This window comes from Camelus dromedarius, chromosome 2 (assembly GCF_036321535.1).
Source record: "Camelus dromedarius isolate mCamDro1 chromosome 2, mCamDro1.pat, whole genome shotgun sequence".
Lineage (NCBI taxonomy): Eukaryota > Metazoa > Chordata > Mammalia > Artiodactyla > Camelidae > Camelus > Camelus dromedarius.
The window spans coordinates 75,074,711-75,099,253 of record NC_087437.1 but is presented as its reverse complement, the minus strand read 5'-3'; the positions used below and the strand labels follow the sequence as shown (position 1 = coordinate 75,099,253).

The window sequence follows — 24,543 nt, the reverse complement described above, 5'->3', positions numbered from 1 at the left end:
CCAATCATGCACATTATGTACAATCATGCACCTTAACCCTGTTAAGCCATTAGGTAACCACTCAACATACACCTCAGGCTGCTGTATTGGCCTGAAGAGGGCGGGTGTGCACTTCCTTGGCCCCTGCCTGTCTCCTGTGCTCCTGTCTTCCCTGGATCTCTGCAGACTTGTGTGTAGGAGGCCACAGACTTGAGATAGGCAAGCCTAGGCATCTTCAGGCGCTGTCCCACTGGTGGGTTTGGCCTCTCTCTCCCTGTTGGGCTGTCCTGAGAGCTATACTTCTCGGGCTGACCACAGAATTCCTGCATTTTGACCTGAGGCATTATTGCTGAGTCTGACCTTCTCTGCATCCAAAGCCAACTACTAAACACTCTTATTGTCTCTAGAATTGCTCTTTATCGATCGGCCAGTATGAGGGCATCCTTGTACCTTCTTTTCCCATCCTCTGCACTGTTCTTGTTCTAACAAGGCGGGTGCCTGCACTAAATTTCCAGTCCTGAGACTCTTTCTCTCTCCAGGGTCCTCTGCACGCTCCAGTTGATATAAGTGGAGATCTGCTTTGCGCCTGTGCTAAGGTCCTGCTTAGGGAATCTCTGCAGTTCCCTTTTGAGCCTGGGTTTTCTACCCTTCTTGCCAGTCATCTTGTTTTAGGACCAAAGGGTACCCCCTCATGGCCACCCCACATCAGGGTCCTCGCTTCTTGAATTGATGTCTCAGGTGTCCAAAGCTCCCTGGCAGTCTGAATGTCCTCTCTTCAGCTGTCTCCATTGCTGGGTTCTCTCTAATTCTTGGATGGATCCTTCTGGTTCTTTGTTGTCCTCTGGTCCCTACATGAACTCAAGACTTCTATTCCCTTGAGCTCTTCGCCTGTAGGCATCCAGGCCTGCTCATACAATCTGCCACCCTGCTAACAGATGGCAGCTGAACCAAAGCTTCTCTGCACAAATAGGTTTAAAAAAGCACCAATAAAAAACATTATTCAGGTTTCCTTTTTTGTACAACTTATCTAAGACTTTAATATACAAATTTGCATCCACAGAGGTGAAAATAATACACAATTTTTCCAAATACATTTGTTGAAGGCGTATTTTTTCCAAGAGTTTCTTAAAGACCTAGAACAAAATGTATTCTATGAAACATATTTTGAAAATGCTTTTTTAGAAGATGAGACTAGAGAATCTCCATGGTCTCTTTCAGTTTTATAGATTCTGAATCAATGATTCACAAGAAATATTTTGGGGGGGAAAAAAACCTGTTCATGTTTAGTTAACTCAGTCCAAGGACAAGAGAAGCACTGTATTTTGGTTACTAGGTAGTTGTTTTCTACAATGGAGCAGGGAGAAAGCAGAAAACGAATGTTCCTTTTATTTATTCAATCACTGTGAGAATATTTATTGAGACCTACAATGGGCCAGGCATTATTCGAGATGCTGGAGTTTTAATAATGCATAAGATCAATGTTCTCCTTGCCCTCAGGAATCTTAGAGAAATCAACTAAGCAACTAATGTCTTTGCTTTGAGTCCGTGTGCCCCAAGTCTCATTCTGAAGTTTCCTTTAAAGTTTGAGTTCTTAAAGTTTTAAGTACGTCTCTTTCTGTCATAAATGGGATTCAGATTTGCCATTATTCTATAATTAAACAAAATTGGTGAAGTCCATAAGCAAATATGCATAAGCATATAATATGCAGCAGGTAAACATACACAGAAACATGTACAAACTGTATACGTAGATATGACCCAGACAGTCTCTATCTGAATCATGTTAAAAACAAAACTACCAGTGACATATCCATGTAAGTTTCTCAGAGGTTGCCCAGAACACTTATATTAAAATAGCCAAGGATAATAGTGAAAATGCAGATTTCCACTCCAAATACTTTGATTCAGTAGGGCTCAGGCATAGGCATGTTAAACTCATGCCACATAAGACACTTCTGCATACTAACCTTCAAGAACTTCTGCTATGGAGACTCTGGGGTGGGGGTTGAGAGCTGGAGCTTGTCACCATGGGGCCCCAGATGGGACAGAGGGACTCACATTGGCGGAGGCAAGGATTGGCAGGACAGAAAGCAGGCACTGAATGTCCCAGCAAGATAGTGTGTAGAAGCTACCTGATACATAGTTAAGTGTTCAAAAAGTGTGAATTCCCTCTCCTCTGCCTCAAAGAGAACACAGCCAGCAGCTGAACACACCTGGGGGCTTCTCACTGTTTCCTCCCCGGTTTCGTATATTTCATTTTATTTTCCTGTGACCTCACTTGGGAGGGGATCCCTAGATTCTCTCCCAAGAGATGGCAGATCCTTCCTAGTCTAATTCATACCTTGATTTTACTACTTATTTTAAAATTTGATGCAGGTATTGATAAAAATTCAAATACCAGAGTACAGAGGCTTGTGGGATTTTTCTTCTCACGTTTCACAAAAATGTAACAGACTACTGGTTTCAGATTAAAACTCTAGAAGCCACCATCACCACGTTTCCTGTTTGTAACTGAACAAAGTACACACAAAAGATTTTAAGAAAGAGAAGAGAGAAAAAACAGAGGTGCAGATAAAGACAAGGTTTACTGCCACACTGCTTCTAACATAATAGAGCAACGTTAACTTAGAAAAAAAAGCTTGGGGGAGCATTTTTAATCCATACATTTGCCTATGGCTACATAAGGATTTCTCTGAGAGAAGAAGCATGTCAGGTAAGTGGCATTTAAAATTCTTTTGTTCAATTCCTATGCTTAAAAATTCACATGATAATTCCCAAGCCTCTGGCAAAAAGACACTTCATGTTGGGCAAGTAAATTCGTTTACACAATTATTTCAAAAGTGTGAGATAATCTTTACCATAATTAGAACATATTTTGAAATATAGTAACGTGTGTAAGTTGACTATTTTCTCTGAAAATAAAAAGTTAGGCAGTATTTGATAATATAAAGGTAGTTGTATCTATTCAATTACTAAGTGTTCCTTGATAATCACACAATTTAGAGTACTTATTTTTAAAGAAACTTTTGTTGACCATGCATATTCCTCTTTGGTTTAGTTATAAAGCAGGTTAGGAGTAGCAACATTCTAATTCCTTAGATTTTAGGCATATATTATCTTCCCAGAAATCGATCCAATCATCAACTCTCAAAGAGATGACAATTTGGCAAAGGCCAGTGAAAATTCCATCACTTGTAGAATGAACTGTGAGGGTGGAATCTACATTCATTAGCCGAATGTCTGCTCCACGTTGATTGATCATTCCTCCTTCATCCTTTTCTGTACTTTTTATTTCTTTAATAAAACATCTTTTTGTTATAAGAGAAGACATGCATATTATATAAAGTGAGAGAGCTGTGAAATACATACGGAAAAAAATTTTATGTCGTTTTCATCATTTTAAAAAATGAGATATTATGTTGTATGTCTTTCCAACTTCTTTGTGGTTTGCTTTTCATAACTGAAATAATAATGAACATAAAATAATATATTCAGCTTTTTCACTAACATACTATAACCATTTCCATCTTTATGATAACTTCTGCTTAATTGCTTTATGTGAATGCACAAAGTGACATCTGTTGGGTTAATTATAGTTTACTTAGTTCTTTGTTTATTGTTGGACATTTAGGTTGTAGCCAGTCTTTTTATATTTTAAATGGCAAAAAAGATGGACAACTCTGTAGCTTTTTCTATATTAAGGGTTATTTTCTTAGGAAAGATTTCTAGACATGGAATTACTGAATAAGAAGTTGTGAACATTTTAAGTCTCATTAATGCCAAATTGCCTTTCCAAGACTGATGCCAGTTCACTCTCATCCCAGCAGCGTTTCTCCTTAACAAGCTGATCTCACTTAAAAAAACCACTAATTTGATAAGCGCAACATGCTAACCCATTGTTTATTATGTATTACTTTGATTATAACGAGGATGAACATTTTTGCCTGGGCTTTTAAACAGTTTACAATTATTCTATCATTTGCAAATTGTCTGATTACATCTTTGGCTTAATTATTATGCTAATAGTATTTTAATATCAATATGTATGAGTCATTTATAAAGACAATAAGTATTATAATTTCTGTGAATTTGCTTCCCAGTGGCTTGTTCAATGGATTTTAAAATCAATTGGTTGGATTAATCACACAGGGAATATAACCTGATGTATGATTTTCTTAACTCCCTTTATCTTTTCCAGGTATATATATTAGCAAAGAACAAAAACAATTGTTCCAGTTTTGCTAGTGACATATTGCCATGAGCTCATGGTCATGGGGAACTTGGCAAGGATGGGCAGGCTGAAGGCTCTGAATATGACATTCAACTATTTCCCATTAATTCATTCTAAATTTGGAAGGGATGGTCAGATTTCCTCCATATAATTTCATAGTTTAGATTTAGATCCCTTCAGGAATAATACAGAGCTCCTCTGTTGCCAATTAAGACCTACAGTTCCACAGAAGAGATAAAATATATACAGTATTTGTCATTAAAGCCTCATAGATCTTAAAAGCAAAACAACAAACAAAATCAAGACCCCAGAATGCTAAATGTGAAAAAAAGATACTTGAACGATAGTATTCCTTATGTTTAGATAGGTGGTCAAAAATGAAAATAAGTGTGAACACAATGAAAAAGTAAAATGATTCCTAATTGAGTAAAATGATGTCTGACAAGAAAAACCTAAATCTCCCCTTTTCTCCTACCTCTAATGCCTTGTAACCACAGCAGCAATAAGTGTTCCAGCATCATTATTCCTACTGTGTTTCTGTCTTCATATAAAATCAGTATTAACTGAATCAAATGGCAGAAACAATGCCTTTTGGCTACCATTAATTTAGGTTAAACAATGATTCACAATGTAGTTACACATCGCTGTTTTTCAGAAGAAAAAAAAAAAAGGATTCTCATTGTCTTTACTCAGTTTTGTCTTCCCTTGAGCCCCAATCACCTTTTGAGAACAATGAAAGTCTTTCTTTTAGAGACTAGATAGGACTAATTTATGAATCATCTTTGAAACTCAGTTGTTCTTTAAATTAAAGATGGGTCAATGTTTCACCATTTAATTTAGGTAATATTGGACAGAGATTTTAAGTTAACCCAGGAGAGATTGTCACTCAAAGGTCACAGCTCTAAGAAATAAATCTCCACAAATGGCTAGTTCATAGTGAATAAATAAATATTGGACTCTTTTCCAGGCATTTAAAAATTTCATTTTTTCAGCATTCCTGAATTAAAAAGAAGAGAGAAAAAATTAACAGGCCTTCTTAAAACAGTAAAGAAACATAAGAGTTACGGTATTTTGTTGGATGAAAGTTGCCACACTCCCATGCCACCTTCAGAGGCTCTTCCCAGGCTCTCCTCCAATAGGAAATGAGGAACACATATGCAAAGTGGAGCAGCCAAATCCAGAGAAGGAGAGAGAGGTTTGTCCACAGCAGGGATTTTGGCGGCACGTTAATCCCAAAAGGACTTCTTGAGTTTACCAATTCCAAGTTTAAAAGAGACAAAGAGTGAAGTACTAGCGGAATCATAACCTATTATCTTAAAATCTACCCTTCGTCTCACGCCCATGTGTATGCCGTCCTCCGTTAAATCCAGTAAGCATTATCTACAAGGAATCATGAAGGGGGAACTTCATGTCACATAGATGGGGATCTGAACTTCAGTAGCACGGTTGGCTTAGTGTGAGGTTCAGGGATTTGCGGAAAGTCACACAGCTAGTAAGTAACTTCCCTCATTCTTTGTCCACACACTTCAAAAACAGACATTCCAAAGCCTCATGTGGCTACCGTCCCTCTCCCCACCATGGGCCTAACCGGCATATATCATTCACATTTCAAATAACCTTTTGTTAGTAATAGACACTCGTTTAAGTTTGGCAGTTTTCCAACCTTGCATTAAAAACAGTATCTTATTTACGCGAAAGCCTGGGACGAGGTCTGAGAACTTCTTTCAGGGCTCGTTTCCGTGATTCTGGTGCCTCTGGTTGATGGCATGATGGGAACGGATAATGGGAGCAGAGGCTGTGTCCATGGTGACAACAAGCCACATCAAAGAGTCATCAGGAATGTGCCTACTTTAGCACCAAACCATCACCATAAAAAGAAAAATTCATTTTATAAGTAGAATCCAGGGGGACTGTAATATCAGAACTTTTTGTTGAACTTTCTAGGGTGCTTAAAATAATACACATTCATGGAAATATACACAAAGAAGAGATGGTCACTGCACTGGGAGAATTTACAAACCAAGGAAGAGAAACCATCAAGGAAAGCCATGTCCTATAAGCTAGAAACTCAGTTACAGAGCCTCTGAAGGAGAAACAATTTGGGCATTACATTTATTGCTTTTCTGTTGTTAACTGTTTAAGTTAACTGTTAAGTAAAGGCTTCTGTATGAATCAAACCTGCCAGCAGAAAGACATTACATTTGCTTAGCTGGGTTTCTTTCCAGAGTACTTGTAATTGTGAATTCCAAATACAGTGCTTGCCAAGTACTGTAGGCTTTGAGGGAGTCAGAGGTCTTATAATTAAATCTACTACTCTTAGCCCCTGGTAGTTGAAAGCTAGACAGAAACTTAAATCATAGTTTTCCTAGCTGTCATTACCTCATAAATAACTTCCCGAGACCTTAGCTTTGTAGCAGTGTAAATTGCTAAATTAAAATTGTGTAGGCATTCTTTTTAAATTGATAAAATCTATATAAATGAAAGTAATTACAATTAATGAAGAATGATACTAAAGACTGCATTTGCTGGGCAAGAATTTTTAGGCACTTTGCGCATCTACTATTATAAGAGGCACTGTCTGTGCTAAATGGATACCCATCTGGGGCTGGAGGACTTTCCATGCTGCATATGGAAAATAACTGGGTAAGGGGAGGTAGGAAGTACGTGAGTGTGTGTGTATGTGAATATTTATACAAATCTATCATTCAAGTTGAAAATCTCCACCATTTAGCTATTCAGTATCTTCTCGTCTCTGTGTGTTTTGTTTTCCAAAATGGGGGCATTTATTGCAGGCAATCACAAAATTATGAACGACATCAAGAATGTCATGAAATACAAAACTTCTAAATGAAAATCTTCCTATTTGTAACTCAGATTACATCACAAAAGAAAAATATCTTGGAAAACAGAAGGGTTAGACAGGAATCATGGACTCCTAAAGTCAGAGGAAAACTGGAGACTATGTGAAACCAACCCTGACATGTTAGAATTTAGCCTGGGTTTTAAAAGGCCTTCAATTGTTTATGTGAAACAAATTTACTCTTACAGCAAATGAAAAAACCCAGCCCTACAGGCATGTACAGTGTAGTCCAAGTTCTTGCCTTAGAGTTGCTGACAAATTTCATGAAAATTACTAGGACCTTCCTAAGCCTTCAGTGTAAAGGGTAGACTGGGGGTATTGATTTGGTTGCTTCCCTGTAGCTGAAAACAAAATTATCTTCTTGTAGCAATTAATGGACTAATAAAAACTTTTCAGTGCTCCCCTTAATTAAAAAAGAGAAAGAAAAATTTCTAATTGAAATATAATTTTTGTGTGAATGATAGGATAATTTATGGTTAGCATCAGTATAATTTTAAAATGAAATTAATGCTTTCTGCTTACTGCTTTGAAGTACACCTTTTGATACTGTGCTATATTTAATTTGCCCACACCACAACTATTTATTGAGTATATACTGAATTCTAGACGCTGTGAGAAATGGAAAGGAATAAAACTAAGTACAAAGGAGATGGATGTTATTAGTTCTCCCAAGAATGATAAATTCCAAAGATCTGTTATTACTTTCTATGTATGTATTTGCTTTCTTACCCCTCCCTCAGAAAGAGAAGTATTAAAAGTGCATAGAAGAGTATAAAAGATAACCAGATAAATCAAGGCAAAGATAAAATAAGGAGCAAGGGATATAATTAGTCACAACAATAAGTATCATAATCCCAGAGATTTCCTTAAGGTAGATTGTGTGTCAAATGATACACAAAGACAGACAGATGGCCAGTGGCAATATTCACATGGATTATAAGAGTAAAAATGTCTTGTTCTTGAGGAGATCCCTAGCTTCTTATACCTGATACCAAATGATGTATTAAACAACATCTTCTAATCCATAGCATCTCTGTAAGGAACGAATCTAACAGCAAGTTCCATACAGGCTGTTCTTCCTAAAATGAGCTTTTTCTTGCCCTGATAACAAAGGCAGAAAATGTGGAAAATGATAAAAAACAAAAAGAGCAACAGAGAGTTTCAATTTTCATTTTGCAACTACTACCTGAAGTTCAGTTCTCTGCTGTCATTTTAGGCAGGTCATTGGCAGAGATGGAAGCAAGTTTGATATTCTCTTAAGAAATCTTAGGAACATAACAGGAACATGTCCTAGGATAGAAAGTCATCGAAGCCTCCGTTCAGAGATAGATTCAGGGAGAACCTCCAGCAAGGATCAAAAATCTCCTTCCAAAATCAGTTTTCACTCTTTTCGTCATGTGTATAAATGAATAATCAAATTTCCAAAGTATATGTCATAGGGATTTGACGCAATATTTCCAGGCCAGTCTATTTCTAAAGCCAGGTTACAAGTCGCCCAATTTGGCTCAAGGTAAATTATTTAAACATTCATTAAAGGCTTAATTTTCAGCAGTGCAGCTTTTTGGTCAATGTGTTGTGTTCCTAGGTAAGTTATACTATACTACATTATATTATGGTGTATAGTTTCTAGGCTGAAAATAAAAAGAAATAATAAAGAACGTCTGCTGAAAACAATCTGAGTTTTAAGTAGTGTTGTGATTTGATTGAAAAAAACTTAATGTGTTGTCCTCTAAAAAAAGTAGTTGGTCTTCAGTCATTCTTTCTCTGACAATGACTAGACAAAACAACTATTTCATGAGGCTACTCTTGGTTTATGAAGGTAGAACCATATTGTCAGCATGCAGGAATACATCCATTTTTCTGTTCTCATAGGAGGGGGTGTGCATTTAATAAGTAAAAATAAACATATAAGGTCTTTAAGGCAAAGGTTGAAGAGGAGAGAGTGAAAGCACACCCTCGTGCTACGCTTCTCAAGATGATCCTGTGGTCTGTGAAGAGGCTGTTTCTACTCACCCTGACTCTCAGCTTTTATGCCAGCATCCCAGTTTTACACAAGTGTGTATTATTTAGAGTTGCAACTGGGTTCACAGCTTAGCTCAGCTAGCGATGTTTTCTAAATTTCCTTTTTCTGGAGATTTTACTGACAATAATCAAAGTCCTCAAAGACTAATTTTTTTAAACAAGAAAATTACATTTTACATTTAGAGTTGTGACCACCCCCATAAATCTAATCAGACAGCTAGCTGTTAGCCCCGATTTCCTTGTATCAAGTTTCCTAGGAAACAGACAATAATCACAGATGTTTTGGCAGATACAGATTTGGGGCAGAGAGAATTAGGATTTACCAAAGCTGCAGTGAGTTCCTCTTCTCACAGAGATCTGTTTCCCAGCTGTGGGAGGTAGGTCCTTTCCCCTTGGTAGTGCTAGAGACAAATGTAACAATCTCAGTTGGTCTCCTCCTGGGTTGTGGATGTGTCTAGCTCTCACTTGATCAGAACCTTTCTGTTGGCCCTGGTCATTCCATTCCCCTTCTTGATTCCACTCTTCATGTGTATTTATCAGTTGACACATCTTTAGCCAACACCTACTTTGTGCTGAATAGGTTGCAGAAATAATAGTAGGAGTCTCACCAGTATTAAGATAATAATAATAAGATAATAATGGCAACAAAAGATACCATTTTTTGAGCATTTTATTAGTGAGAAATGCTGTACTGTAAATCTCATTACATGTCTTAACTCACTGAGTCCCCATAATAATAGGTACAATAGGAAATTAAAGCATGAAGATAAAGATCCATCAGACATTCTTCCTGTCCTTTCTGTCACAGTCTAGTGGGGGGCAGACTTTTATACACAAGTGATTACCTCAGTATTTGTTGACATGCACAGGGATATATAAGAGGGCACTTGGTGAGGGAAGGGTAGCACTGAGTGAAAGCTTCAGAGAGAAGTTGGATTTGTAGGAATTTGTCAGAGGGCCAAGGGGAAAGGTGTTTCAGGAAAGGGGGCAAATATACAGACACAGAGGCATGAAATGGGAAGTGTGGTACCGACTGAAAGCTGAAGGAGCTTCAGAACGACTGGAGCAAGGCGTGTTATTGGGGGGTGTAGTGGGCAATCCCTAAAAGACAAGCAGGAAACTTAGAGTAACATTTTGTGGAAATAACACACGGTAAGGGAAGAAGAGTGTGATGTCCTCTATGTTTAGGGCAGAAATAGGAGCAGGCACCTTCTCCTGAAGGACCTATGTCACTGGCTCTAGAGATAGAACAAAGGGACCATGTTCTGCAGAAACCACGGAGGAGGGGAGGGCATGGGGACAATGTGGAAAGATAGTAGCCAGATTAAGAGTGGTGGCTGATGTAGCCAGGATTAACGGAAGGAACTATAAAGTCAGGGCCTATTGAACTAATAGGAACAGAGGCCACATTGACCTGAGAAGGATCTGCTTAGTACCTTTTTAAAATGTTTGCCATCAAGACATCAAAATCCTTTGAGATGTGCATATCCTTTGATCCAGCATTCCCCTTCTAGCAACTGTTACCTTTAAAAAAGTAAAATTGGGTGTCTAGTTTTGGCTACAGATATTCATCACAAGATTGCTTATGTGACTAAAAATTAGAAGCAACTTAAGTGTCTAACAATAGGGGGTTGATTAAATAAATTATGGAAAATCCATACAATGGAATATAGGGAATGGAAGAATATTTTGTTTCTAGGAAAAGAAGCATGCTTTAAATTATTGGGGCAAAAGTAGGTAACAGTATAGTCAGTACAGTTAAATCCTATGCCTTCAACCATAACAATTGCTAAACAGAAAATAATAATAAGTTTGGAAGCATATTAACTGAGGTGTTCACAGTGATTGTCTCTTGATAGTAGGGTTAAAGTTGATTCTTATCATTTTGTTTTTTGCATATCTGTGTTTACTGTTTTTAACTATGAACATGGATGATGTGTGTAATAAGTCTGGCTTCCTTGTAGCAATTAAAGTTCACGTATTTAAGTGTCACCAAACACAGGGACTATAGAGGGGGAGTGATTAGAGTCTTCATGTGGCTAAGCAGGTAGCCTAAGATGATAATCGAAACATACCTCAATAGAAAATACAGTGTGTGCCTTCAAATTGCTTTAAAATGTGGATGAAGTTAGAACTGTAGCTAGACTGTGGGTCCTTAAGGGACACACAAGGAAAAATAACAGAAAAAAATCTTTACTAATAGTAATGATTAATTTAATCACAGAAATCAGACATTAACAACCCTGTATTGTGACAGCAAAGAGGGAAACTGAGACCAATCTGGCAAGAGACAGCTTGCTGGTCCCAGTTTTCACCATTACAGTTAAATCAACCACCTGGAAGGGACTATTATCAACCGGAGGTGGGGAACAATCGCTCTCAGAAAAAGTTTACCTTAAAAATTTCCATTAACTCAGCAATTCTACTCCCAAGAACCTTTCTCCAGATTAAGTCCACATATGGACAAAATGTCTGTCCAATGGAGTTTCTTGCATTATTATTTATAAAATGAAAATGTTTTTAAAAAGTATGTCCATTTTAGAGGAATAGGCAGAAAAATTATACTACAGCAACACTGTGAGATTCTATGCAACCACTAAAAATAATATACAAAATGGTAAAAAAACAAATTCCCCAGATGCGCTGGTAAGGCTAAAAGTGTTATATTAATGTCCCATTTATGTTTTAATAGAGGACCTTAAATGTTATTCTACATTTTGATATTGTTGGAATTTTAAAAATTTACACTCAGCAGGCACTTGTTTTTTTTTTTAATAAACAATTAGACATAAAAATCAAATAAATAATTCTAAAAATATATGCAGTACCATGCAATAACTAGAATTTCAAATTTATTTTAAATAGTTAATAATTATTATGTTGTAGTATTCTATAAATATTTATGGGATTATGATCATGATGAATAAATTAGGCCTCTCCAAATCTTAGTGTTTTTAGCCAAATTAGTTGGTAGGTCTATTGCAGAAGATAAAAAAACTATTCACATGTTCTCAGTTTTCTTATAATTTATGAAACATAAAAATTCCCTTAAAGAAAATAAAATCACACATTTCACTACCATTATCAGTTAACTTTTCCCATTTATTAATTCTTTGAAAATTTTTATAACTCATGTACGATATGTCTGGCATAGCAAGTAGAACGCAGAAGTGGTTTTGTTCTCTGTGGAGCTTATGGTATTTTGAACATCTAACTACATGGTATAAAATTAAAGAGGTAGCAGACATTAGTAGACAGATTTTCTCATGTGGAAAGAGCCAGAGGCTAGTTCAAACCAAAGCAATGTATAGATGAATGTGATATGCAAATTATATGCATGTTTATGTATACATACATCTATATCATAAATGTATATATATAATCACCTCTATGCCTAACTACGCTCATTTAAAAATAAGTGATGCTAATAAATAAATAAAGCAACTCAAATACACAGGACTACGGAGGACAGTTCAACCACTACTGCAATATCAATACTTCGAAGAAAACAATTCAAATGTCAAATTTGAGATATAGAAAAGAAGTAAAATAGAGCAACACAAAGAACATTTGGGTTTAGGGATTCTTTATTCAATGGGTTAAAGAGAGGCTACGGAAGTAAAACTCATTTCCCTCCCATTGAGTTTTATTGTGTTTAACATTGTGGTATTTGGATTTCTTTGAAAGGGCCTAAGATGTTTTGATTCCGGGCAGTCACAGAGAGAAAGCTGAGAATATGAAGGAGCATAATCTCTATCATGGCTGTTTTCACACTGCATTTCTTATTATGTGTTTATAAGTTCATGTCCCCAACTAAACAGAGTTCCTTGAGGGCACGGATTCTGTTTTCTTTAACTCCCTAATATAGGGTATAGTTCCTGGCACAGAAGAGATGTCTAGTTGATACTGACTGAATACATAAATATTTAGTATTAGAAAATCACAAGTTATTTTTCTGGGATCAGCATTCACATGGGTATATGACTACTAGAATAACTGGCCAAGTTTTATATATGTATGTAAATATATCTTATTTATATTTTATAATATACTTATACATATATTTATAACTAGGCTAATTACCTTAGCAGTCACTTGTATATGTGTAGAGTGCCATAAATAATTAAGGGCTCAGAAATGAAAAAAGAGGCCTTCACAGAGGGAAAGGAGAGAGAAAACCAACTCTCCATTACCAGTTCATGGGGATTAAATAGTCAGAAAAAACTCTGTGGCTAATCTTTTTTTTTTTTTTTAACATTTTTTATTCATTTTTAATCATTTTACAATGTTGTGTCAAATTCCAGTGTAGAGCACAATTTTTCAGTTATACATGAACATATATATATTCATTGTCACATTTTTTTCTCTGTGAGCCAATCTTGACGAAACTGGGTCACTACGACTTCAGAAGTATTGTTTTATCCCAACACACACTGTCCTCTAGTACTGGGATCAACAGAAGGCAGTAAGTGTTCTCCATCATGAGAGCATGTATGACTATAGAATTAAAGAAATGGGAAAAGTATAGCCAATTTTGATTCTACATAATTTGGGTAGTCTTGATTTTGAACCAGAATTTTTATAATCAGTCACCAGTTTTCAACTTTTAGTAGCTAGACTAAAAATGTCTTCTATTTCATCATCACTAGGAATGTGGGGAACTTGCTGTCTTTTACCCATGCTGAATGCAGGGACTTGTCACTAATACCCATTTTGAAATCTGTAAAAAGCGTTTGGCTGTCAATGTTAATAAATTTCTTGGCAGAGAATTTGTCCTTCATTGTGGATAAATACAGTGGTTTTAATCATAGGAATACCCAGTTCAAAACAAATGAGTAAGCAGCTACTATATTAAGCATGTGTTTGCTTTTGTTTGCAGAAAACTCTGAATGCCAGTTTTATGTCTGGGCAATTCTCGCCTTCTTGGGTTTAGCTCTGACTATATCGCTGATCTTCAACATTTCCCACTATGTGGAAAAGCAGCGACAAGGTAAGACATTTTGAAAAATAGCCATGTGATACCTGCTTGAATGGAGTTTGAGCCACTGGAAAGCCTACCAAAAAAAGACAATTTTATGAAACGCTATTCAATAGGATATTTTTATCTGTAGAAAATCTATTTGATACATTTCTTTCACCCTAAGGGTTCTCTTAATTTGAGAATGCAATCATGCTAGAAATGTAAACAGACTCCCAGTTTTAGCTTTATCTCTAGGATATAGAATAGGAAGGGATTATCCTGTTAAAATGTATTTTTCCTCCTCCAGTTGAACAACTAATGAAACTGTAGCCTATTCTACAGCATCTCTAATGGCTCTTTCTGATGTGTGATGAGAAAAGCACAGACTAGCTCTTTAAGATTCGACTCAAGTCTACTCAAACTTCTCAGCCTCATTCAGTGCCTCTAGAATGCAGCAGGCTCAGTTGGAATCAGAAGGGAACTGGACAAGCAACAGACTGAACCACCGTTGTTATCAAACACTCCCATGACTAGGAGGGCAGGTCAAGAGGACCTGCACCATCAGCTTTTCTTTTCAATAAGGCGGGCAGCAGTTTTAACCACGTGGCTTTCACCCTGTGGTGCCATGATGGAAATAATGTGATGCCCAGTGTCTGGCACGATCTTTGCACACTGTAGGCATTCAACACAGGTATGGGTGCTGAGCACATGGACAAATAGATGGGAGAGTGAAAGTTCAACTATTTCTCAGAGTGGTCTTAATATTCCAGAATCAAAAAACTCTTGGGGGCAGGACATTTAAGTGATAAACAAATAGAAGAGAAAAGGTAAATACATTTTCTTTTAACAGATGAAAATAAATGAAGTAAACTTAACAAAACTAAGTTAGACACATGTGTCCAAGACAAAGCGTATGAAGCTAATTTAGAACAATGTTCAGATTCCAGGGAGAGTCCTTGATCCTCTTGAGTGTCTTCTTAAGTATTGATTACACGAATGTAAAATTTGAAGAAGGCATTACTGTCATACAGATTTGAAAACAAAGATGAGAGGCACTAGCAGATGAATTGACATAGCTGAGATCACACATCTATTCAAAACCAAGGATAAGTGCTCAGTTTTTCTAATTATCTGTCTAAGCCATTTCCACCAGCACATGCTATTTTCACATCCTTGACCAAATGTCCTCAGACAGAAATCCAACTCTTTTAGGACCTCTATCAGTTCTATGCCTAAGATGAAATTCCAGGGGAGCAACACTCTTTCACTAGCAATGATTTCAGTAGTTATTTTTTAAATCAAATATTTTTCAGACTGACAAACTTTCTATGTTAGTGCAAGAAAGATCCATCATCAGACCTCTTCTAAAAAGTTTCCTTCCTTTACAGAAAGAAGAGAGCTAGGAGTAGCACTGTTCTTTACACAGTAGCTTAAAATGACTATACTTTAATTTCCTCATTAAATATTCCATGAATGCAGGTAATATTGTCACCTGAATTAGTAAAAGGTGAATTGAGAGCTGTAAGAGGTGAAATAATTTAAGGTGGGAACCAGGACGAGAATGGTCATCTGAACAAGCACTTCACTCTCCCACTGACACCAGCAGAAAACCTCTGGAGATTTGTGTGGAGCTAGGGAACAAGTGGGTTCATATGTTCAACTTGAATCCAATTGTCTAACTGAAATTTTATCTAGCGAATCTGAACTATTTAATTTCAACTTAAATAGCCCTTTTTTCCAGCCCTATGATTGCACTGAAGGTTGGTGAATATGAATGTTTAGAATCCCTTTTATCAGTGTGATCCAGATCAGGACTGGCCTGATTTTATTGACCTATCACTTCTGCCCCAGATATATTTGGCTGCACCGGTCTTTTACAACACAGTGTAAGTTCTCCTCCTCTCATTTGTGGTAGTTTGTGCGTTGGGATTTATTTATCCATATTCATACCATTTTGCCACCATACAAACTCCTTTGGGGAGTTGTTTGCTTGTGATGGTTTAGTTGACAAGTGTTAAAAGACAATACGTAGGCTAACTAAAGATCGATCTCTTCTTTTTTTTCTTCTTTTTAATTGTACAAACTCTTACTGCCTCAGGCATGCTATGCATGACTCTGCTGCCTAAGTCACCGCCCCCCCAGCCAGGTCTGAGCCAGGGCCAGCGGCTCTGTCTGACCACTCCAGGCAGGAGGACACTGTCCAGCAGGGGAGTCACCAGTTTCAGCCCTGGTCAAGTGTAGGGTTGGGGGTTTTATCTCACACCCTCATGCACACCCTCCCATCCTTTTGGGACACCCTTTTCCCCCCACCCACTCCCAACCCTTGAGACCTGCCATGTGTCAGGAATTATGGGTACTGCCCATTTCCACCAGGGGTTGGGGTGGGTCAAGTGTAGGTTCAACCCCATGCTCATGAGTCCAGGAGGGGAAAAAAAAACAAAAAAACACACTGAGACTTTACTCAATCTTTCCTCCTTAGGTGGAGCGCATAACACTGGGTCTTGCACTTTACTGGTGTGCAGATCTAAGATTAGCCTAAAAGCAGTGCTCATTGCTGCCAAAAACATGCCCTTTGTTCTTATCTCATTTCACCTTTTTCTCTCTGCAGCCTTTCCAAACACCCACATATTACTAATGACTGCCATCCTTTCAATTCCATATGAGCAAACAGGTCTTTCTTTCTCACCCAGACATTCCAGGTGGTTTGGGAGTTGTCTCTGCAAACTGTTTGACCCCTTTCCAGTCCTCCTGAAGATACCTCCCTGCTTTGTTTCTCCTAAACAGACAGACTGGAAGATATTCCATCACATTAGCAGCTTTTCTGCCCCCTGGTCTGTGTACACAACGCCCCTGTATCTGGGTTCATGCAACTTTATTTTTACATCTTTTGCTATTCTTTGTGGTTAAGAAACTTGCAAAATCTGACTCCACCTTGAAGTCAGTGAATAAGTTTTGCTGGTGTATTAAATAGCTTACAAAAAAAATCTATATCCCAACAACAATACAGTATCTACACATTCAATCAGATAGACAAGATAAGCCTCTCCCTTGATGCTTTCTGTAGCAGGGCGAGGTAGAAGCTTTGAAATGGAGTTCTCCCCTCCCCAAAAATAAATCTTTCACTTTTATGATGCTTTGTCCAAATCTGTTCTTTAAGAGTATTATATTTATTTCTCTTTCTGATAGGATTGCACTCGCTTTTTCTTCCATAAATCCAAAAAATATTCTTTATCCAGCCTTTCTTCTCTGTTTTGAGAAGGCTAAATAACTGTATGGTTTGCTCATACATCAAAGTCCTATCAGTGTATCTCCTATTTGCCAGAAAATTATAGCACATTATTTTTACATTTCCACGATAAAAATGTATCATAAAATTTGCATTATGGAGTTTAAACCATGTGCTGTTGTTTCTTGTTGTTGTGTTTTGCACATGGAAGGGTGAACACTACATGCAGGAAAACATAAAAGCAAATGTTAGCCCACACCCTCTCCACCGTGAACCTGACCACAGTGTTTGTATCTGAATCAAAGGAGAGGATTATGAAAACTCCCCTAGCTTTTCCAGCACAAAGTCTTGCAAATTAACTGCCTTATAGTAAAATAAAAGCTGCATTTTATTTTATTAAATATAACTGAGATGTGTAAGACGGTTTTAAATCATGCCATTTATTTTAAAATTAACTTAAAAGTCCTCATGACAGAGCACGCTCTTTTCTGGAGCCTGAGCTTGCTGACCTTTCTCCTGTCCTGTATCCTCTAAACTTTTGATGGCTACGCCCCTGTTTAAAGAGATAGTACTCTGTCACACTTCTTATAGTAAGTACTGTTAAACTAAAAGCACACAAGTACTGACTGCCCAGCTCCAGATTATACATCTAAATTCTAAGAGTAGCGTGATGTGAACTTGACCTTTTACTGTTCCCTTTCAGGGTGCTTCTTCAGTATAGTTGGTTCTGATGTATACTGTTCTTTACTCATTACTTATTTTCTTGTTCACATTTAGTTCACATTTAGTTCCCTTTCCTTCCGCCTAAGCATCACATTATACTGTATCCTTTACATAGTTGTTTCTCTTTCCTTTTTCAACCAAAGCTTTTTGGTCTAAATTCTTTTTTTTTTTTTTTTTTTTCGCTTTTCTCTGCTGATAATATGTCAAACTGCATTTTCCTTCTCTAGAGCTATCCTTTTACATGTTAAAACAGTATCTTTTCCAGGTGCCGTCATTCATACACTAAGCACCTCCAACTGGAAAATCCACATTATCTTTAAAAACTGTTAGTCTGTTTGGAGAAATATTTTTACTCCATACCTGTTTTTTCTTATTCCACTCAAGTACTGTAACTATTTTTTTTTTATCTTTCCTTTCAATTTACTACTCAGTGACAATCTTCTTGCCAAAGGTGAGATTTGATTATTTCATTTCAAATTGAGCTTTACTTATAAATCTTTTACCTTTAAAATAGCACCTTAACTATATCAACTTGTTTATAGCTAATCCATTTAATGAAGAAACTTCTCAATTCAAATCAGCACAATTAAATGTGCCTTGTTACATGACAGGGATTTAGAATGTGGAATAGTAATAACCAACTTTGTCATTTCCTGAAATATGTTTACAGAAATTGCTTCATTTATCTTCCACATCTACTCCATGATATAGGCATTACTAACCCTACTTTATACAAAAACTGAGAGTCAGAGTTTTACAGTGATTTGCATGTTCATTTGCAATGAAATGCATTAAAGAGCTGGTACCCAAATCCAGTGTCTTCTGATTCCTAACCCTAAATTTGTTCCATGCTACAGCAGGCTATAGGTTGACTAAATTCTTCTATGTGCACTTTAATTCCAGGCAAATCTGAATAATAATTAATGACCTGAGTCATGTCATTCATATAAAAAGAAATCAATACATACTTTATATTTTCCAGTTTATAATTTTCTAGTCTATATTAATTAAATTTTCTTCCTATATGTATTGATATTGTTTACATTTCTCAAGTGTTCTGGTTTTGCTGGGCTTCCATTAACTTGTGGCTATTGTGCAGCAGTAGACTTCCCCAGGCTTCTCCCAACACACATGTTGCATTTGTAGTCACAAGACTAATGTGAAAACAACTGCATCTTTTAGATGCAGGCTAGATATTTCTGATTGATCCCAAATGGATTACATTCATCACTTTTGATCCCTCGGTCTTGGTTGCTTGATGTTTGTGCTCTGCAAAAACTTCCTGCATTTGGTCCCTCACAGCATTCGTACAAACACGTGGACATATGAGATGTCCATTTTGCCCTCCAATGTGATGACTTTAATAATTTGCTTCAGTAATGTTTCTCTAAGAGTTAATGACCTCTCTGGAGAATAATTCAACTTTGTCACACATAAATTTAAAAATAGTCTTTGCAGTTGTTTGGAGACTTGTTCAATTATTTGGAAATGTTTTTGTCAGTTTCTTATGAACACACAGTGGTTTTCACATGTTAAAACTGAAAGATCACCATTTGATTCCTATTGTCTCTGAGTCATTGTCAGAGACTTAGATAATACTGGGCTTCACTTTTATATGATAGCTTTTGCAAGACTTTGGCTTTTAATTAATGCCAGGTTAAATAATATGCAATCAAAATATAATAAATATCATACCAAATACATCTATCTAGTTCAAAGAAAATTTATTGATGAATGGATAATAGACTTCTTCATAATTTTGATCTTAATTATTAAAAATGAACTATGAATTTCTCAATATCCCTCAATTATTCATTATCAATCTATTGTCTTTCTAAAAATAATTCTTGAAACTATTTCCTTCCCATTTTGATTTATTTTTTAATAAATGTATTTATTTAATTTGAAGTAAAAATACTTCCTTTCATTTGCCTTTGAACCACTGCCTCCAATGTTCAACAGTGGGTGCTTTCTGAGATGTGACGCATAACTTTTATTATGATTTTCACATCAAATTTCTGGTCAGCCTTGTTTCTGCAGGACACATACTGTTCTTTATGAAAGTCATTCTACTGTTTTGATTATTTTCAGAGACTGTGTTCCCAACTTTTTCCATATTTCTTCTTCCTAGAACCCCCATATGTCCTTTCTCCTATTTGCACCATGTGGATGAAATGGAATGAGGACCAAAGGAACATCCCAAACATCATTTTCATGTTGTTGTCACACATCAAGAAATGTTAACAGACACTGCAAAATTAGGTAGATAGGTAGATAGATAAATAATAAATAAATAGAAGTATCATCTAGGGACTTTGTGTGTACGTAAGGATGAAAAAATATATTCAAACCAGCAAGGGCAAAGGGGGAAATTTGTCAGAAGGAAGCAGAGGTGTTTCATGGAACCCAAAGGCAGAAAGTACAGCCGTGCCCCACAACAGACTGGAATCACAGAAAAGGCAGTGACAGAGGTTCCAGTGTTTTTGGCTTGGAGTTTCCCCTTCATGACATGGCCACACATCTGGGCTGTACATCACTTCCAAGCCAGCTGCATTGTTTCTCCGTCCTAGATTACCAAGGAAGAACATGATTGGCCCAAATCAGAAACGTCTTTATCTCTAGGTCAAACAGTGGTGGCCAAGAGGCTTGATTAAACATGTAATGATGTTGAGGCAAAGCTACTCTCAGAACCTGCTCTAGGAGGTTTAACACGTTATGTCAAATTTTCTTTTAATTTGTCCACTTTGATTATCTTTCAGATAAAATATACATGTACCCCGATGACTGCACTCCCAGGTATGTAGAAAATAAATCATAGATTACGACTCCAAGTAATAGGGAAAAGTAACTAATGCTATATTACTTATAGGTTTGGCTCAGGAATGTTGTACTTAGGTTAAAATAAAATGAAAAGTGAGTTTTAATTACTTTTACTTCCATCTGAAGATTAAAAGCTATAACGTTATTATCTGCCCGAGCTACCTACTCATGCTGAGTCAGTGAGAGAGCTGGATGAAGGGCAGAATGAGATTCTAAACTGGTATCTATAGAGCCCTCATCAATTTCAGGAGCTATCCTAGATTATGATTCAGATCAGATGGTAAGAATGTCGCCTAATTAAATATAGAATTGCGTGGCTCTTAGGAATCCAGGGTAGAAAGAAATTTGGCAATACCCAATAAATGTAAGGTAAGTATACACACATTCGTAGACACGGATGCTTCGCACTGTGCTGCTTTTAAGGGGATTGCCATTCACTAGGGAAATGTGATAAATAACTCTAAAATAATATGCAGCTATAAATAAAACATAACTTATTTTCTTACACTTATTAAACGATTTGCAGATAAATTTGTATAGTATGAAACTTCTAAAAAACTTTTTAAAGAAGGTTAATGGTAAAAATCATAGTAAATAAGTTTCATTTTCTTGGACAGTATATTCTGACCCAAATGTGTCATCAGATTGGAAATTTCTCTTTTAGAATAAAAAAAAATTTAAATATAGAGCATTTCCTAGAGGACTCCTCAAGACCTTTTTGAAATGGAAAACTAAAAGACTAAAAATGTCTTCCCAAAACATAGCTTTCTCACTGGATAGGATAAGACTATGAGCTTTTTGTTGGCTAAAAGGTCCTATTTTGAAACAGTCTTCTCCATGTGGAAATGCCTCTGGAAGAGTCAGGATCTGGGCTATAGGCAGACCCATACAAAAAAAAGAAAATCTTTATTTTTGACTACTTTAACATTGGATTCTATAGCATGAGATAATGTTCAAGTCATTAGTTCATATCAAGAGTGATTTGCTGATTTGGTTTCAGCGAAAAAATATGACAGAGAGAATCCTACATAACCAAGTTGGAGTTAATCTGATGACTGATTTAATATTTGTCATTTGAAAGGCAGTTAAGATGCAATGTGATGAAAGTCCTGTGATATGGTCATTCTGCCAAAGTCTGGGTTGGTGGTTTTTGGATTAGGATGGGAAGATTCAGAGAGGAAAATTGGCAAAATACCTATCTCAAAGCAAGGAGGCTCTTAGCTGCAGGGAAAATTCAGAAAAGATGCTGGTTCTTTTATAACATTCGTTCATTCAATAAATATTCATTCAACAAATAAGCATCTGCTAGACAGTAGGGATACAAAGATGAAAAGATACAGATCCTTCCCCCAAGGATTTAATAATTGGTTATCTATTGTAATAAATCTTCGTTTAGGAAAATTTGAATACACAATGCAGATTTTATCTATAAAAAGTGGTTGGCATATTAATTTACAAGTTTCTGTATGTACTTTGCAGCTTGTCTGTTTCTCTGATTATGTAGTTTGGGAGCCAAAATCATCTTGATAGGAGAGCATGGAGACTTCAGGGAAAAAACAAATGAGCTATTTCCAGCCACTAAAATATAGACAGTAAAACAGCAAATGGAAACAAGGGTTATCTTCCTTAGGTAGGGCTAGAATTACGGATGCCTCCTCGGTTCTTAGAAGATCTGAGTCTAGACAGAAGGGCGGCAAACGCCCATCACACCGCGCTCCTGGCTGCACTCTTTCCCTGCCCCTGCTCAGCGTTGGTTTAGGTGGGAAGCTATGCTGGAGGGGAAAGAAATTTGCTTCCCTGATCTTATTATCCTTCTTCCCCTGGTCCCTGCCCTTCCTGCATTAGAAAGTCACGAACATGATCACTTTAAGAACAGCATTGCATCTACATCTAATAGAGAACTAAATATACACTTCTTGGTATTTACCACCAGGCCACTTAATTTTTCCTTTAAACACAATTCTACACAATTCTTGTCCTTTGATCTGTGTCAGGAGGATAATTCTGTGAGGATATCATGGATTTGAAATCCAGACAGTTCTGGGTTTTAATCAAACTCTTGCAATTACAATGTGTAAAATCTTGGGAAAATGAGCATTAGTGACGTTGAATTTTATCATCTGAAAAATACAGGTTATAATATGATTCTGTATTTACAGTGGGTAGTTGCTAAAAAAAAGCCGGCTGCTTTGTTAGATGAAAATTGAGGTCTAGGGAAAGTCCCACCCATTTGAATTATATTCACCCCCTAATTTAGGAAAGGAGTTCAGGTTTACATTAAGCTAATTATAACTCCTCAGTGTTCAGAGAGTCTCTCAAAGACTTGAGGCAGATTTCTAGCAGCTTTTGCATGGTCTCCTCCTGGGTGGAACCTAAATTGCTTTTTATCACAAAACATATCTCATCTCAGCTATTCCTCTATCTTAAAACTGTTTCTTGGATTTCTGGATCTCTGCAGGCCGAGGACCCCCTTTCACTTCCCCTCTTTGCTAAATACTAACCTGATGCCCTGGAACAGACCTGTACTCTCAACTGTCCTCTTCACGTGTTCCCAGGGCTGAGTGCCCTGATAACAGTGGAACTCCTGGGTAGCCTTCCCTGCATCTCAGACTTCCAAGTAGATGTGCAGATGAGGCCCTCTCTGTGACCATGGCCACATTTGGAACCAAAGCATCTCCGTGTTTTCCAGCTTTCTGTTTACTTCTTTTAATGTACAAATAACCATAACCCAAGCTCCAACCCTATGTGACAGCAAGAAGTCCAGTCTCCTTCCTAAGTATTTTTGGGAATCCTTGAGGAGTGCTCACAAGTTCCAAAAATCTTATTTTTGACTGGCCTTTGGGTACCCCTAGCTCCAGGTCACTGCTCTAGGATTCTTTCCCCAACTCTTAAGAATTCTTCATGCTAGCCAGTTTCCTTTCCCCAAACCTTTGACAAAAGGCCCTTCTTTTGAAGTGCTCCAAAGCACTAGCAATGTAAGTGTCTGTGTTTGATTGACTTTACAAAGAAGTGGGCTTCATCAGAAGGGCACTGGAGCACTGACAAGAGAAGAAAAATTTAGTGTTAAATATCATGGCTCTGAGAGTCCATTAACATCCTCCCTCACAGGAAACACTACTGATTCTTAGCTAAACTTAACCATAGAAAACTTGCTGGGGTTTACATTTCTCCCCTGTACCAGGGGTCTGTCTTTGGTGTCCTCTCACACCAAGTTCAAGACACCTACACCCATGGCACAGTCCCTGTCAAAGAAAGCAAAAATCCAGTGTGCATACACTCAGGGTCACATTGCTGCAACAACTTTCCCTTTTCTCTCCTGCATTATCACTCTTTCTGTCCCCTTTGTCTCATTCCCATCAGTATACACACAGATAGTATTGTCTCATATCTTAAAAAAAAGAAGAAAAACTCCCTTGATACTATATTGCACACAGTTACCTCTCCATTGCCCTGCGCCCTTTACAGAAGAACTCAGAAATTCCACCTGCATTCTTTGCCACCTTTTTGCTGGCTTCTTTTCCTCTTCTCCTCCTTCTTAAACCTACTCTATTCAATCTTCTGTCCTCAATAATCCACTGACTCGGCTCTTGTCAAGGTCACCAATGAAATCTACATGGCAAATCTTAGGCTCATTGTATGTGGTCCATCTGACACATGGACCTTCTCTACTTCTCTAGACACTTGCTTCTTTGAGCTCGGGGCCACGCCCTCTTGGGTTTTCC

General features: G+C 37.2%; 1 protein-coding gene across 1 annotated transcript in view; it reads left to right on the top strand.

Annotated features, from left to right (window-relative positions):
• Positions 1 to 2,444: 2,444 nt before the first annotated feature.
• LOC105087697 (T-cell receptor-associated transmembrane adapter 1) overlaps positions 2,445 to 24,543 on the top strand; it is a 34,871-nt gene continuing 12,772 nt past the window's right edge. Inside the window, exons 1-3 of the mRNA XM_010978397.3 lie at positions 2,445 to 2,692; positions 13,972 to 14,082; positions 20,761 to 20,797. Of these exons, the coding sequence (XP_010976699.1) occupies positions 2,686 to 2,692; positions 13,972 to 14,082; positions 20,761 to 20,797 (155 nt within the window). The 5' untranslated portion in view covers positions 2,445 to 2,685. The remainder of the gene's footprint in view (positions 2,693 to 13,971; positions 14,083 to 20,760; positions 20,798 to 24,543) is intronic.